At 29.2% G+C, this 15,280-nt stretch overlaps 3 protein-coding genes across 5 annotated transcripts in view; 2 read left to right on the forward strand and 1 right to left on the reverse strand.

Annotated features, from left to right (window-relative positions):
* Positions 1 to 267: 267 nt before the first annotated feature.
* On the forward strand, positions 268 to 4,823 carry LOC105679655 (dnaJ homolog subfamily C member 10-like). Its single transcript, XM_012379810.2, has 12 exons — positions 268 to 460; positions 700 to 859; positions 933 to 1,146; positions 1,289 to 1,500; positions 1,647 to 1,871; positions 1,960 to 2,172; positions 2,261 to 2,390; positions 2,462 to 2,680; positions 2,756 to 3,031; positions 3,109 to 3,385; positions 3,492 to 3,687; positions 3,794 to 4,823. Coding segments are annotated over exons 1-12 (2,346 nt in total). The 5' UTR covers positions 268 to 458; the 3' UTR covers positions 4,016 to 4,823.
* A 383-nt stretch (positions 4,824 to 5,206) lies between these two features.
* Past1 (putative achaete scute target 1) lies at positions 5,207 to 10,327 on the reverse strand. 2 transcript variants are annotated; one of them, XM_067361189.1, is made up of 7 exons: positions 9,982 to 10,327; positions 8,973 to 9,467; positions 8,580 to 8,893; positions 8,388 to 8,496; positions 7,964 to 8,282; positions 7,631 to 7,801; positions 5,207 to 7,537 (listed from the first exon to the last, which is right to left on the reverse strand). In XM_067361189.1, exons 2-7 carry the CDS (start codon positions 9,456 to 9,458, stop codon positions 7,332 to 7,334), a joined length of 1,605 nt encoding a protein of 534 aa, XP_067217290.1. In that variant the 5' UTR covers positions 9,459 to 9,467; positions 9,982 to 10,327; the 3' UTR covers positions 5,207 to 7,331. The 2 variants fall into 2 exon arrangements, with proteins under 2 accessions (XP_067217290.1, XP_067217291.1); XM_067361190.1 differs by lacking the exon at positions 9,982 to 10,327 and adding an exon at positions 9,803 to 9,956.
* A 39-nt stretch (positions 10,328 to 10,366) lies between these two features.
* The window catches only part of LOC105679894 (MAP/microtubule affinity-regulating kinase 3-like), a 316,827-nt gene continuing 311,913 nt past the window's right edge, over positions 10,367 to 15,280 (forward strand). The window contains exons 1-3 of one of the 2 annotated variants that reach the window (XM_067361177.1): positions 10,367 to 10,503; positions 12,046 to 12,197; positions 14,962 to 15,207. The gene's annotated coding sequence lies outside the window, so the exon portion shown is untranslated. Of the gene's footprint in view, positions 10,504 to 12,045; positions 12,198 to 13,690; positions 15,208 to 15,280 lie in introns of those variants that run through there. The other variant, XM_067361178.1, reaches the window with a different exon arrangement.

The raw sequence follows: 15,280 nt of genomic DNA on the forward strand, positions 1-15,280 counted from the left end.
AAACTTCGTAAACTAATAAAGGATCGTCGATAAGATAGCGCTCTGATAGGAGTAATCATCGACAAGATAATGCTCTAATAATGATTAAATTAAAATATTGTGATAAATAATAATTCAAACACGTGATTTAAAAACTATACATTTCATTGAAAGTTTTTTTTATCTTTTTGTCTGAAGATAAGATTCGTTTATTTACAAAATTCGCAGCGCTATCTGCATATAATTGGTGAACGTAAAAGTTTGTAGCCACATTCGTTTTTCGAAGCTGTTGATATATCATATTCAATGCATACCCATGGACTGTGCAGATCCAAACATGGTAAAATAACGTACGGTTATGAAGATTACGAATTTACAACGTGGGTGTTCATAAGAATCTTTGATAAGAATATAGCAGTGTAATATAGAAATTGATTGCTTCAATTTTACAATGGTATACTAGCGTAACTACAATAAAAATGTGAGTACATTAGATATATTCGATTTTTAAAGTTATTTGAATAAAAAAATTTGATTTTTAAATAATTGTTGATACTGTAATTTTTATACATAATTTTGGAAATTTTACAAAAATTTTATTATTTAATTATAATTTGTACATACAAAACATATAATGTCAAGTACAATATATCAAATAGAATTTGGTTTTTATTATATGTATTTAATATGATGTTTGTATATTCTTAAACACACACACAGGTATAACGGATGCAAAATTATTATTTTTCTTGTTATCATTTCCTTGATACAAGGAGAGGATTATTATGAAATTCTTGGTATAAGTAGATCAGCTGATCAGGATGAAATTCGAAAAGCTTTTAAGAAATTAGCTGTTACCTATCATCCTGATAAAAACACTGTATGTAAATTATTAAAAAATATGTTGTCATTATCTATAATATTCTAAAGTTAACAATATTCTTATATTCCAGGATGATCCAAATGCTCATGATAAATTTATTCGATTAACAACAGCTTATGAGATATTAAAGGATAATGATTTAAGAAGAAAATATGATCTTTATGGAGAAGATGGACTTGACAAATCTAATAAAAAACAAACCTATCATTCATGGAATTATTATCGAGACAGTCTTATATACGAAGATGATCAACATGTTATTATTTTAGAAAGAAGTGATTATTGTAAGTAAAATCTTTTCTATTCTCCTTATTCAAGTTTAACTATTTTAATAATAAGTTTAATTAAAATTAATGTACTAAATATATAAAAAATTAATAAGCAAATTAAATATGTATGTTTAAGTATTATGTATTTTTGTTACAGTTGAAAGTGTTATCAATTCTGAATCATGTTGGTTTGTGAACTTCTATTCTCCAATGTGTAGTCACTGTCATCATTTAGCACCAACTTGGAAGGAAGTTGCTAAGTTACTTGATGGCATTGTGAAAATTGCAGCAGTCAATTGTGAACACAATAGACAACTGTGTCATCAAGTTGGAATTAATGCCTATCCTACTTTGCTTCATTTTCGAAAGGTACATATATGTAGAGAAAATGTCTAATTTTTATCTCCTTAATTTTATATTATAATTTTGGAGAAATGATATATTCTACATAATTTTAGATATTTTCGTGGATATTTGTTAGTGAGACAAGATACTAACTCATCTTTGTTTCAAAGAATTCGCAACAAGGAGTATACTATATGGGAGAGAAAACACAGGAGGCTATTATGCGATTTGCATTAGACAGACTGAACATCCATATATTTGAAATAACTGAATCTCAATGGAAGCAGTTTTTACGTGGCAAGAACATTATCCACAGACCTATGCTAATTTTTATATGTGTTGATCAACAAAACTGTTTTACTTCTGATGAAAGGCTTACAGTAGCAGCTGTATTCGTAAATATTACATTATATAAATATTATTCTTACTAAAATGCAATTAAACTGCGACAAAAACACATTATAACATGTACGATTTTTTCAGGATAAACTGATTGATGTAAGAGTATTTATATGCGAAAATGACAATTGCCACAATGCGATATATTACAACACACATGCGGTCTATTTACCAATATATAATACATCTGTTTGGGAGCCTATATTTTTTGACGATTTGCTTGATATAAATGTACTAATAGAACAACTTTGGGAGCAATTGCCGAATCCACAAGAACTGACTGAAAATGATTTCAAGGTAAGAAAAATTTTAACTTGTTAGCCTGCATGTAATTCTCGTTTTTTTTTTCAATTTTATTTTAATTGAGGATATTCAATATTTGCAGGTAATTGAAACGACATTATTGAAAAAGTCCAATGATATTCCTTGGCTTATATGCTTTTACATTGGTCATCCATATCAAAAAGATTTAGATTTGCAAATAAAAAAATTTTCGACCACTGATATTAATCTAGGTAAGAACTTGTAATCTGTTTATAGATTTAATGTAGAATATTTTTGCACTGTATAAAGTATTCTCTTATAGGTAAAATACATTGCGGTAAAAACGGACAGTTTTGCAATAAATTAGGCGTGAACCGTTATCCGATGTGGGGTATGCTTAAACCAGGTGGAGCGTTTGAATTGAACCACGGAAAGAACATTAACAACGATATCCTCAAGTTTATAAAGATTAGTATGAAAACCACAAATGTTTGGGCTCTCTCTTCGAAGGACGTGTTATCGATATTACAAAGAATCAATGGTATCTATTAAAAACATGAGTTAATCAAGTTTTCGAGATATATTTCGCGATACTAAACGGAGTAAAATATTGCAGGAGACGAAGTGTGGTTCCTAGATTGGTATACACCGCATTGTCCTCCTTGTATAAATTTCCTATCGGAACTTCGCAGAGCTTCGTTAGAATTTGATTCATCGATGGTCCGTTTTGGTACAATTGATTGCTCCGTTCACACCATAGTGTGTAATCAACACAATATACAGTATTATCCTACCGCCATGCTCATAAATGGGAGCAATACATATCAGTTTACATCATACAAGACAGCAGCGAATGTAATCCAATTTATTAACGAGAAAAGAGATCCATCGGGTAAGAGATAATGTGGCTGTATAAGCATTATGTTTGATTAAATTTATTTCCATTTTATCTAATTGTTTGAAATACAGTTATAGAATTAACGTCGCACAACTTTAACCGTAAACTGGCGAAGAAGAAAAGTAAAGTTATATGGATTGTTGATTATTTTGCACCATGGTGTGCACCCTGTCAAAGATTAGCATCTGAATGGATAATTGTTGCAAAATCACTGAGCAGTTTATCGTTTGTAAATGTGGCTAGTGTAGATTGCCAGGCTGAGGCTTCGTTATGCACGTCTCAAGGAGTGCGTTCTTATCCTAACATTAGGATGTATCCGCTGGAAAGCGAGGGCTTAAGTAAAGTTGTGTAAGTAGTTTTAATTCCCGACATTTAAGTGCGTATTCAGATAAATCATATATCACAATAAATCTTTTAACATGCATTTATTTTACATTCTTATGTTATGTTATAGGTTTTACAATGGACAGCGAGATTCGTTATCTATTTTAACATGGATAACAAGATTTTTTCCAAGTAAAATCAACGATTTAAATCCCTCCGATTACCAAAAAGTATTAAGTAGTAAGCGTATATGGATTGTTGAATTTTATTTGCCGCAATGTTGGCGTTGTCAAAAGATGGAACCTGAATTTGCAATTGCCGCTCAGGTAAATATTATTATCATAAACAATCAGTTTAGTTTTTTACAGTTTATAATTGACTCGGTGGCAAGAAAATTATGTAATCGACTATAAGCTCTATTTTTAATTTCAGTTACTGGAGAAAGTAAAGTTTGGAAGAATTAACTGTAATTATTATATGCATGAATGCGCAAATGCGAATGTAGAAGTGTTCCCAACGCTAATACTATACAATCCTAAGCAGAAAACAAAAAATAGATACACTGGTATGAGAATTGCTGCGACTACAGCTCAGGCAATCAAGGATGCAATTTTAGAGATTATTGATTCTCGTGCGAAACATGACGAACTATAATAGACCAAGTGCTTAAATTAAAATTAACTAATTTTTTCTAACTGATTAATAAATTTTATTAATGCACTTATGTACTGTTAATATAACATTTATATATATAATATTATGTATAATTATAATATTATAATAATTATATATTAATAATATAATTATATTATATATAATTATATGTTAATGTATTATATAATTATAATTATTATAATAATAATAATATTATATATATTTTTATGTAATATTTATAGATATAATTATATAAATATATATTTATATATAAATTTATAATAATTATATATATATATTATATATATATACACACACAATATACAATATATTTTTTATATTTAGTGTGCTGTTCTACTGCCACTATTAATATTCATCACATATTCTGAATTCTGACGCGTTTCCAAAAGAAACAAAAAATCTAGACCAGATAGATTACTTAGAAAATTTATAATTGTTTTTTAGTGATAAAAATAAGGATAAACTTTCTGGATAACCCAATGTCCTATTGTGATATTTTGCATGCCTTGATATATGAATGATAAATAATGTATAGATAATTTGTAAATAATATGTAGATAATTTTAAGAGATACATCCTGGAAAAAATTTTTTAAAATATACATCATCATATAAAATGTACTAGATAATAGGTGAACTGTGCAATGTTTTTTGCATGCACTGAATTATTAGAATTTTAATCAATTTAATTTGTTATTTTTATAAAATAACAAATTAAATTGATAAATTAATTAACGAATTTTGTAATTTCTAACTGATAAATAAAAATTGACGAATTTAAAATTAAATTTTTGTAATATTTATTTTCTTCAACGATTCTGTTTTCAGTTTGCGTAGTAAGTATATATAACAGTAAGAAACATGGGAGTATTATGAACTTTATTTATTAACGTGAGAGATAAATTAAATGTCAAAAAAAAAAAAAAAACACTTTTCCTTTTATGTTTTAATATTTCTTATATTCTCTTATAAGATGTTATGAAAAAATAAATTTGCAATTCTTTATAAATGCATTAACATTTAACTCAATAATCCGTTCCCTCTACAAAAATAATGTTCATAAATATAACTATTACATAGATAAGTAGATACAGAGATAGTTTCTATAAAAAGACTATTACGAATACTATTACGAATTCGTGCGTGTTTTTTGTTATATTTAAATACGTAATATATATCCAAATATTTTATATATAAAATATTTTACATTTTACACATATTTTTAAAACTATTTGTAGTTGCATGACTTATAAATACATAAATAAATGGAATATTGTATATTAACAATATCTAAAGCCCAATCTACAATGTGCTTTTTGATTTTTGTTTTCTGCCTTTTTGCCTTTACGTAAAGGCACATTTTTCTTCACAAATTCAGAAAGGAGAAATTGTAAATCATGGTGTTTCTTGACTCCATGCGACAAACACATAAAAAGCAAAAATACGAAAGGCGGAGAGCAAGAAACAATACGCAAGAAGCATATTATAGATCAGGCCTAAATGTGCTGTGCTTCTTTGCAAGTTCTCTTTTCTTTCAATAATTGTAGTAATATTTATTAAATAAGAAATAATTTTTATTGTGCCAACAGTGATGAAAATATTTAATAAGAATATAAAAAGACTGAAATTGCATTAAACGAATTTGTTTATTATAAGATGAAATACGCATTTTCTGAAAATAATGTAGCGACATTCCATGCATAAGTACACATGTATGCGTTTTTCTAAACTGTTGGCAAGCAGATTTTAATATTTTATATATCATTTATTTTAAAAAAGTCATACTTTGACTTTTTATTTTACATTATTTTTCAATATGAATCTGAAACGAATATTTTTTGGAATAATACAAATAGGTTTTTATACAAATGTACTTTCTGGTATCACATAAATTCGCGGTATGCGAAGGCAGTGCTAATAGAAAAATGCAATTGAGAAATCAATAAAGTAGTATAATAATGATAGTAATAATTAGCTATTTTTTTACAGTGCGCGTGTAACTAAGAATTAATAAATACATATTAACATTAACTCAAGCTGCTTTCATAATTGATAAAAGTTGATGAAAATTTTTAATGTCAAAATGGGATTTGCCAATACAACGTACAAGTTTGTTAGAAGTTTCCTGATGTCGCACATATATATTTTTATTTCTAGTGTTATATCTTTGGTCGGTGTCGCAGAAGAGACAAATCTTTCGAGCAAATAATCTATCAGAATTGCGTGATATAATAGATATGTAAATATTACATCAATGTAATCAACTTCAATGTCAGATTACATAAATAAATCGTAACAAAAATTATAATTTAAAATATATTACATCACTGTCTGGTAAATGTAATATAGTAAAAAAATCAAATTTTTATTACTTTTAAAAGTTTTAAATGTTTTTATTAGATTAAGAATTTGATGAAAAAGATTTTTCTCAATGTACAGCATAAAATAGTAGTTCCTATTATTAACGAAAATATAATTTAAATTATTAACGAAAATATAATTTAAAAGTTAAATTTTTTTAGATTATGCAAAATTTATATTTGTATTCCAGTCTTATATCTTCTCATATATTCTCTATCTTCTTACATATCTTTTACAAGATATTTCAAAAGATTTGGTCTAACTTTGGAAACATATTCTGTTAATTGTAAATAAGAAGTTGATTTTAATTTATGTAGATTTCTTATCACGCATAAGGTATTTGTCAATACTTTAAGTTTAATATAAGCTTATTTCATTCTGAGCACATGTTCCTAAAATTAGACTAAATCCCTTAGAAATATCCTGCATAATACCCTTTAAAAAGAAAAAGCTATTTGTTTTAATATATCTCAATACAGTCTCTTATTCATTGATCAACGACAATCCGTACTTCAAGACGTATGATTATAAAGTTATAAAATATGCAATTCCAAGGCCAAAGATTCAATTGTATAAATTAATAACTCAATATCTTTAAAAAAAATATATTTTAAATTGTTTATATAATAATAATGTCAGAGTAATAAGCATCGCGTATTGTATAATTTGTTATGTCAATTAAAAAAAATTATATTTGAAAAATAGTGATGCATCTTTTATTAATTGATCATATGGTAACTCTAAAAATTGCAAATTATCATCCCCGGCCTTGATATATTATTAAAAGAACACAATATGCACGTAAGATGATACAGCTGATCATAAAATGTAACATTACAGTTGTCAAACCTGTAAACTTAACGTCCAATAGTTTTTTGGGTCCAAGCACGTAGCCATTTATGAAATATAATAAATTACGATATAAAAATCGTATATTATATATCGCGTTTTGATGGTGGTATTAAATGTTCTGGCAGCTCAGTCGGAAGGTCATAGCCTTCGAGTTTTACATTAATTAGATGCATGGCTAATGCAAATTCATCAGAGTCTAAGAATCCATCTTTATTGATGTCCGAAAGTTTCCAGATTTTTCCAAGTACGCTGTTCGGCAATTTGGATTTGACCATTTCTGATTTGGCCGCTATAGTCATGCAAAATTTGAGTGAAATATAATTGAAACTATAAAATATTTTATCGAGAGAAATAAATGTGTGTAAGAACTTATTAATCTTACCTGCTCCCGTAATTTTTCCATCTTGTGGTCCAAGCGATTCAAACATGCTATCATACTTGTATCTTTCTTTATTAACAATCCATTCTGGTTCACCTGCTCCTGCATCAATTCCTTCTCCTCTTTTGTATCCAAATGGACTAACTTGATCTTCTACACCTTCGAATGCACCTCCTAAAATTAAATGAGCAATTTAATTTAATAAATTTTAATGTAATAAATTCACTCTCTCTTATTCTGTATCAAAGTTTTGTAAAAAACCATTGTACACCACAATATTTCTTTCTCTTTACTAATATTGAAAAATCTAGATATCAATATGTTGGTAAATCACACCTTTAATAAGTGGTTCCGAAATTTTAGTGATTTCTTCATGTGGTATCATAGCCATAAGCTTTGCGATGTCTTCAGCAAGCATCTTGTCTACTACTTCTAAAAGTTTAGGTTTCAGAGGATTAAATTTACTAAAATCGTGATGTGCTAAGCATTCTTGCATTTTCTTCAGATCTGGAAAATCACCAGGCGAAATCTGTTGTTCTCTTTGAATTTGATCATAAATTTGACCTAAATTCTTTATTAGTTCTTTCTTTTTGGTATCTTTGCCAAACATACTTGGCATATCTTTCCGCAAAGCGCTTATTATATATGCGTGCACCTGTGAATTAATGAAAAACGTAAATTTACTTCGATTCTGCTATATTAAATCAAAGATTTTCAATTGTATATAAATTTTTGAATTATTTTGCTTCACTTTATGTACCTTTGCCAAACGTGCCCTTTTAATTAAGTCATTAAGTTTTCTCAATGCAGCATTTCTAGGCAGCGACTGCATATCTTTGAATAAATCCTGTTCTTCATCTTCAAATAGTCTAAAAAAATTCAAAACAATCACAAATATAAATATAATACAGAAAAAAAATTAATAAATAAAAGATATACACAAAACATTTACCTTCTATTAACATCATATCTTAGTGGCTGATCCCAAAAAGAGCCAATATAAACTCTGGCCACTTCTGGAGTTTGTAACACTTTTCCTAAAGACCACATCAATGCACCATATACTCTCATGAGTTGTTGATGATCTATCATATCAGCTTTATTAAGAACAATCCTAATTTTATCATCATGTCCACGTAGAGCCTCAATAGATCTACGAAACTCGTCTGATATATCAAGTTTGTGAGCATCAAACAACAATATAATCCTATCTACACGTTCAGCAAACCATTCCAAAACACCAGTAAAGTCGTATCCTCTGTCCACCTAAAAAAATATTTTGAGTTAGATATATATATCTCTTATTGTATAACATCTATATCAGAGTTGCAAATGCAATACTTACTCGTTGTTTTTCACCAGACAATATACCAGGTGTATCAACTATAGATATGCCTTTTAAAACAGGCGAAGCTACTGTTGAACACTGAAATCTGTTTAAGAATGCATTGCCAAATTTTGAAAGTGGCCTGAACTGTTTGTTTGGATCCACAACCAATGCATTTCCAGGAATGACACCTTCCTTCTCCTCATACATAACTGCTATAAATCGGTCTGTAGTAGGTTCTGGTCCGATTCTAATGCCAGGAAATTCTCTCTCCAACAGATATTTAATAAATGTAGTTTTGCCAGTGGAATATTGCCCAACTAAGAGAATCATGGGTTTTGCATCAAAATCTGGGTCATCTAATTGTGGTGAATGAAAGTCATGGAATTGATAATATTGTTCCAATGGTAACAATTTGGATTTGTATATTCTCTTGAGGCCGTCAGTGACATTTTCAAACAGATCTTGCTTGTTGTTTTCTTCGCGATTTAGCCAGCTGAACATATTGACAATCTGTAATATATTAAATTCTACATTCTTGCTGTTATACAATATTATTTATGTATATGTTAATGCACTGCTTTTACAAATTCTTGATTTCAGTAAATATTAAGCCTTGTTAACTATATTTATTTGAAATATATAAATAAAGCTATTCAAAGTTATTTTAGACTGAGGTAGCTCAGTTTAGAAAGGTTAAGACAATCACTTATACTAAAGCACCTTGCTTTTAGTTTCACACAGATGCTTTTAGATATCTTTGAAAACAGATAAAAAATATCACGAAAAATACCTCTACCTAAAGAAAATCTGACTTGATAATGCAATCTTGAAAGTAATTTCTCTACCTTCTATTTTTGTATCTCGTCTAGCACCACCTTCTTCCATTTACTATACTTTTAACACTTTGTCTTCTAAAGGTCGAAGCAAAATATTTAACGCGTGCAGCAAGGAGCGAAGTGCGAAAACGCAAAAAGTGTGAAAATAAGCACATGTCTCGAGTGTCGAATCCTTATTCAGCACTAACCTTTGCTCGGATCCACTAGTCAAGGCTGAATGGACGCGCTTGACAGAGCGTGTCGGACGAGGAGACAAATGCAACCTAATGAAGAAGCCCGGAAAGCAGCGTACAGCGAAGACAAGGTGGTTCCCGCTGACGTGACGTCTATACATCGACCACAAGAGAACGCGGACTTCCGGACGACGTGGTGGTGGTAGTGGCGGAAGAATAGCTACTCCGGTGCCACAATCTCCGGCGATGACGCAAGCTGATGAAAGACGCGAGAGACGCGTTACACTGCGCTGCGCGAACAGCTCGTGAGCACTCGAGAGAGTAAGAATGAGCTAACGGGCGAGCGAACAATTGTGAGGCGTAGCCGCACTGATAAATGAGACTGATATACGTGCTCTCTAAGGATCCTTCCCCTTCCTCACGCACCTCGTACGAAAGCAGAGTTATACACACGCGACCTCTCTCGATGTGCTACTAACTAACAACTGACAATTGTTAAAAACACAAATAAATAGTTGTCACAAAAGATAGGGAAAGGTTAGTACCGGTTACATGTTATAATTTCTAAATATTTACTCGTTTCTTTCTAAAGGTAAAATTAAGAGATACAGAATTAGTCAAGGCGCGATTACTTTAATATTTACGGAAGCAATAGCAAATTTATTTCAGCATTTAAAATATTTATCAATATAAATATATAATAATATATTTGTAGTTAACGATTCTCTCTGATTGGTGCAACAAAGTATATAAGTTTCACATAAAATGAAAATAAAAATGTGCTCTTTATATTCATATGAAATACGTTCGTAATTGAAGATGAGCTCATGAAAATTTATCTTAATTGCATTCGGAATGATCGGGATCGTATAAATCGATCGTGCTATAAGACATTAGATAAATTTATTCATCATTTTTCGCATTATTTTTATCATGGATTTCTATGCGAAAGATAGCAAAATACGCAGAAATATGAAGATTTCATAATTTTATTATTAGTTAGAAAATTTTGCGCCAAATTTCAATATCATGACATAACCATACATATTTGCACCATGATTCGGCATCTTTTCAAAGCTTCTATGTGAAGGTAATCATTTTCAGAGACGTAAAGTTGGCAATATCATTTGTATTTTTCACGTCTTACTGTCTCGCAAATGTAAAACGCGCGAAGGTCGATAATCCATTGAATGTAAAACAGAAATTCACATATTTAATCTATTCGTGAAAGTTTTGCATTATTTTATCATAGATTTTCAGTGCTAAAAATGCGAAATGGTATACATAGATAAAGGTACGATAAATTTTATTATTAATTAGGATATTGTCGTGCGAAATTTTGCGCGCCAAAATTATAACATAAGCATATATATGTACGTCATGATTCGACACCTTGGCTGTGTTCGAGGAGCGCGCTATCAGCGCTATCGCATCATTCTATGTTTATCGTTCATTGGACATAAAACAAGGATAGAATGACACAATAGCGCTGATAGCGCGCTCCCCGAACGCAGTCATTGTATCCTTTCAATGGTCTCACCTAGAGGTAAATATAGTAAAAAATCTATACACAAACATAATAAACATAGTAAACATTCTGAGATAAGAGCATAATTATCAAAATCATATGTACTTGTACTGTTTCGTAGTCATAAGCGGTAAAAGTTTGTAAGAGTCGACGATCTGTCGAATAGAAAAAAGAAGCTCGCGTATTTATAATTAGTTCGCGAAAGTCTTGTGTCGTTTTGTCGTGGAATTTCTAGCGCAAAGAATGCGAAATATGCATACATATGTGAAGGTCAATAATTTGTGTTATTAATTATGAAATTGTTGCGCGCGCTTGCAACATAATCTATAACATAACCATATATATTTATATGATGACTCGATATTTTGTGAATCCATATTCAAACATTTGATAATTTTATTATTAAATTTAATTATTATTAAATTTATTAATCAGAAAATTGTCGCGTTAAATTTCAATATTATGACATAACCATGATTCGATATTTCTGTTAATCATTTTCAGATCAGACATGAAGTTGCTGATTCTTATATAGATTTTTTACATTGCAGGATTTCGTAGTGTTTGTAAATGGTTCGAATTGTATGCTGGTCGACGCGTTAAAAAAAGACATGCACTTGGATAATCCTTTTATGAGAATTTTTCGTCGTTTTTCTTGCAAATATCGACGCAGAGGATGGCGAAGATGCGCGTATACGTGAAGGTACGATCAGTTTTCTTATTAATCATAAAATTAATTTGCAAAATTTTTTAGACAGTTAATATGGCATAGATGAATATATTTGCGTCATGACTCGACATATTGTATTCCCTTATGAAGTGTTAAACTTTCAGAACCAGTGCGATTGATTTGCTTAAACAGATTTTTTAAATTTTAGCATCTCGCAGTTGTGAACAATGCGAATTGCACAGTTGTCAACGGCTAGACGAGAGACATGTTTTTTAACTCGTTTGCGAAAGTTTTGTGCCGTTTTTTGTCAGTTGTAAAAGTTTTGTATCGCTTTTTGTCGTGGATTTTCAACACACGCATGGTGAAGTATACAGAGTGTTATCAAGATACTCTTAATTTTAATACTATAATTTTATTAACATAATACTGGAATTAAAAGTGCTGATAGGGGATTATAAGAAAAAGATAAGATTTTTAAAAGAAAATTATATATAAAGAGTTTTTCACAGACTCGTTTATACCATTTATTCTGTTTAGAGGTATATTTGCATCTGTAATATATATCCTGGGATATTTATTGCGTTGCGCCTAAGAGAATGTTTTGAGAACACCAATTAGATTGTGCTCTCTCCCTGTTATTCCACTATTTGCTTTTCTTCACTCTTTCCATTAAACAAAATTATTTTTTTTTGTCAGTAATGCTAAAACAGATCTCATATTGAAAATTTTTAAGATAAAGAAAAACAGACGAATAGTAATCAATATACAAAGAAATTGATTCATTATTTTTTTCTAAGTGTCTACACAATCTAAATATAAATAAAAAATTACGTATATAATGAGTTATTAAAATATAGGAAAATATTTAGTAAATAACTGCTTTCTTTCACATGATTGATTTTATCTTTTTTACAAACAGAAAGTTATACAGATCTATAGAAATATATATTTCAGAGATTACTGAGATTTCCTCTTATGTGCAAATAGTATATGTTACGTAACACTGTCATAGTAGTGAATGACAGTGACATAACATCACAGAGGCGTAATGTTAACAATATGTGACTATGCCAAGAGACAATCGATAACTATGACCTTTCCACCTACGATGTATTCAATCGATTTGCGAGTATCGAATTGTAAGGAACACGATAAATCTACGTGCATTTAAATCATTAAAGTGAGTCATGAGAAGTGATAAGTCTAAATTAAACTTTCTGTCTTATCTTTTCGGTTGAATGTAGCATTGAACATATAGTAGATCTTTTGACTTGGTTGAATTTAAAAGTAAATTACGGAAGCAGTAATAATAAAAAAATTATCATTATAATTAATATGTATATTTAGTACATTTTTTTATAACTAACCTAAAGAAGGCTTTGAATCTCGCACTGAAATATTTAATAATTTAATTGACAAATATTTATTTTATTGTTACTTATATTTTAAATTGATTTTTAATTTATTTTTTTTCTTACAAAATATTATTTTTGTTTTTTATTTGGTTGAGTCAAGTTCATAATTATTCTCATAATAGATTATAATTAGGAAAATCGTTTTAATTAAAATTATAATAAATAAATATGAAATAGAATATATTATTAAATTATGATAATGATTAATAAAAGATTTCCTTAAGTCATTGCAGAAATAAGACAGATTGAGCGGATAGCATTTTCTATTATTGAACGCGGATGTTTAATTGCTAATTGCGCACGCACTACTCGATGCAGCGGACAATAGTTCACGCCATAATCGTACGCGATATTACGCAATGATATACGAAACGTCCAGTGTCAGCTATTGCATAAGCAAAACGGGTACATCCCGATTAAACGATTTCGTGTCCATTTATTCATCTTAACGAGCTTCGCTTGAATTACAAATGGTTTGCTAGGATACCGAGTTATGACTGCAATGGCATATTATGCACTTGATTCTACCATTTATAGTTTTTCTAAGGAAATGAGTATGATATATAGATATCTTTAATAATGTCATTTTTCTCAAGTTTTAAATGTCTTGAAATTTTTCAAATTTAATGTACTCATTATATTTGATAGATTAATATATTCATTTCTTATAAATTTTCATATTTAACAAATGTGAACAACTAATTATAATTTTATTTTTAATAAGAATAAGTTATTTATATTATTGCAGAAATCTAAAACTATTTATTTAGCAAAATTTAGATTTTAAAGTATATATATTCTTATTTTAATCATGTTAAGAAACTAAGATAATTTAATATATCAAAAAATCTAAAAGTGGAGAAGGAATGTTTTATGTATGAACAAAAAAGTAATTTTATCAAATAATTTAATCAAATATTAATTAAAAAATTGTTTTACAAACATCATTTTTTATCAGAAAATAGCAAATAATACAAAATTTATTTTTTCAGATTTCTAGACTTTTTTTCATAAGATACAATCTTGGCTTACGTGTGAAAAATCTTATCTTATATTAATGTCAATATAGACTTTGCGGGTTATTTATCGAATCTTGCATAAGACATTGATAATCCACATTCTATTTTTATTATTCATCATGATAATTCGCAATAAGGTATTAGAGGCGCCTTCTGTATCAAATTCTTCGTACCAAGCATTCATACCGACATATAAATATTGATTAAATGTTGGGAATTTTTGAATTAAACTTATTTTTTATTTAATCGAAATTAAGTCTATTTTTTTACAGTTTTATAAATTAATAATTTACATAAATTAAATTTATGTTTTTATGGTGAATATTATGTCGATGGATTCTTATGTTAAATTATATGTTGAAGGAGTTTTACGTCGGATTATACATCGATGGATTCTTACGTCGGATTATGCGTCGATGGATTCTTACGTCGGATTATGCGTCGATGGATTCTTACGTCGGATTATGCGTTGATGGATTCTTACGTCGGATGCGTCGATGGATTTTCACATCCGACTACACGTTGATAAATTTTTACGTCGAATTATACGTCGATGGAAGCAACATGCGTCTCAAAATACAGAAGGAAAATGAGGATTAACGTGTCCAAGTAAGTACATTTTTATGCAACAACGCAACTGAAGGATCAACGTTCGGTGAGTGCAATGAAATTTTTCACATGG

Source organism: Linepithema humile, chromosome 1 (genome assembly GCF_040581485.1).
Source record: "Linepithema humile isolate Giens D197 chromosome 1, Lhum_UNIL_v1.0, whole genome shotgun sequence".
NCBI lineage: Eukaryota > Metazoa > Arthropoda > Insecta > Hymenoptera > Formicidae > Linepithema > Linepithema humile.

Coding starts and splice junctions, on each gene's coding strand:
- LOC105679655 (XM_012379810.2), top strand. Junction 2,173..2,260: donor TGACTGAAAATGATTTCAAG/GTAAGAAAAATT, acceptor CAATATTTGCAG/GTAATTGAAACGACATTATT. Junction 2,681..2,755: donor GATATTACAAAGAATCAATG/GTATCTATTAAA, acceptor AAAATATTGCAG/GAGACGAAGTGTGGTTCCTA.
- Past1 (XM_067361189.1), bottom strand. CDS start 9,458: ATGTTCAGCTGGCTAAATCGCGAAGAAAACAACAAGCAAGATCTGTTT. Junction 8,894..8,972: donor TGTCTGGTGAAAAACAACGA/GTAAGTATTGCA, acceptor ATATTTTTTTAG/GTGGACAGAGGATACGACTT. Junction 8,497..8,579: donor AGATATGATGTTAATAGAAG/GTAAATGTTTTG, acceptor GAATTTTTTTAG/ACTATTTGAAGATGAAGAAC.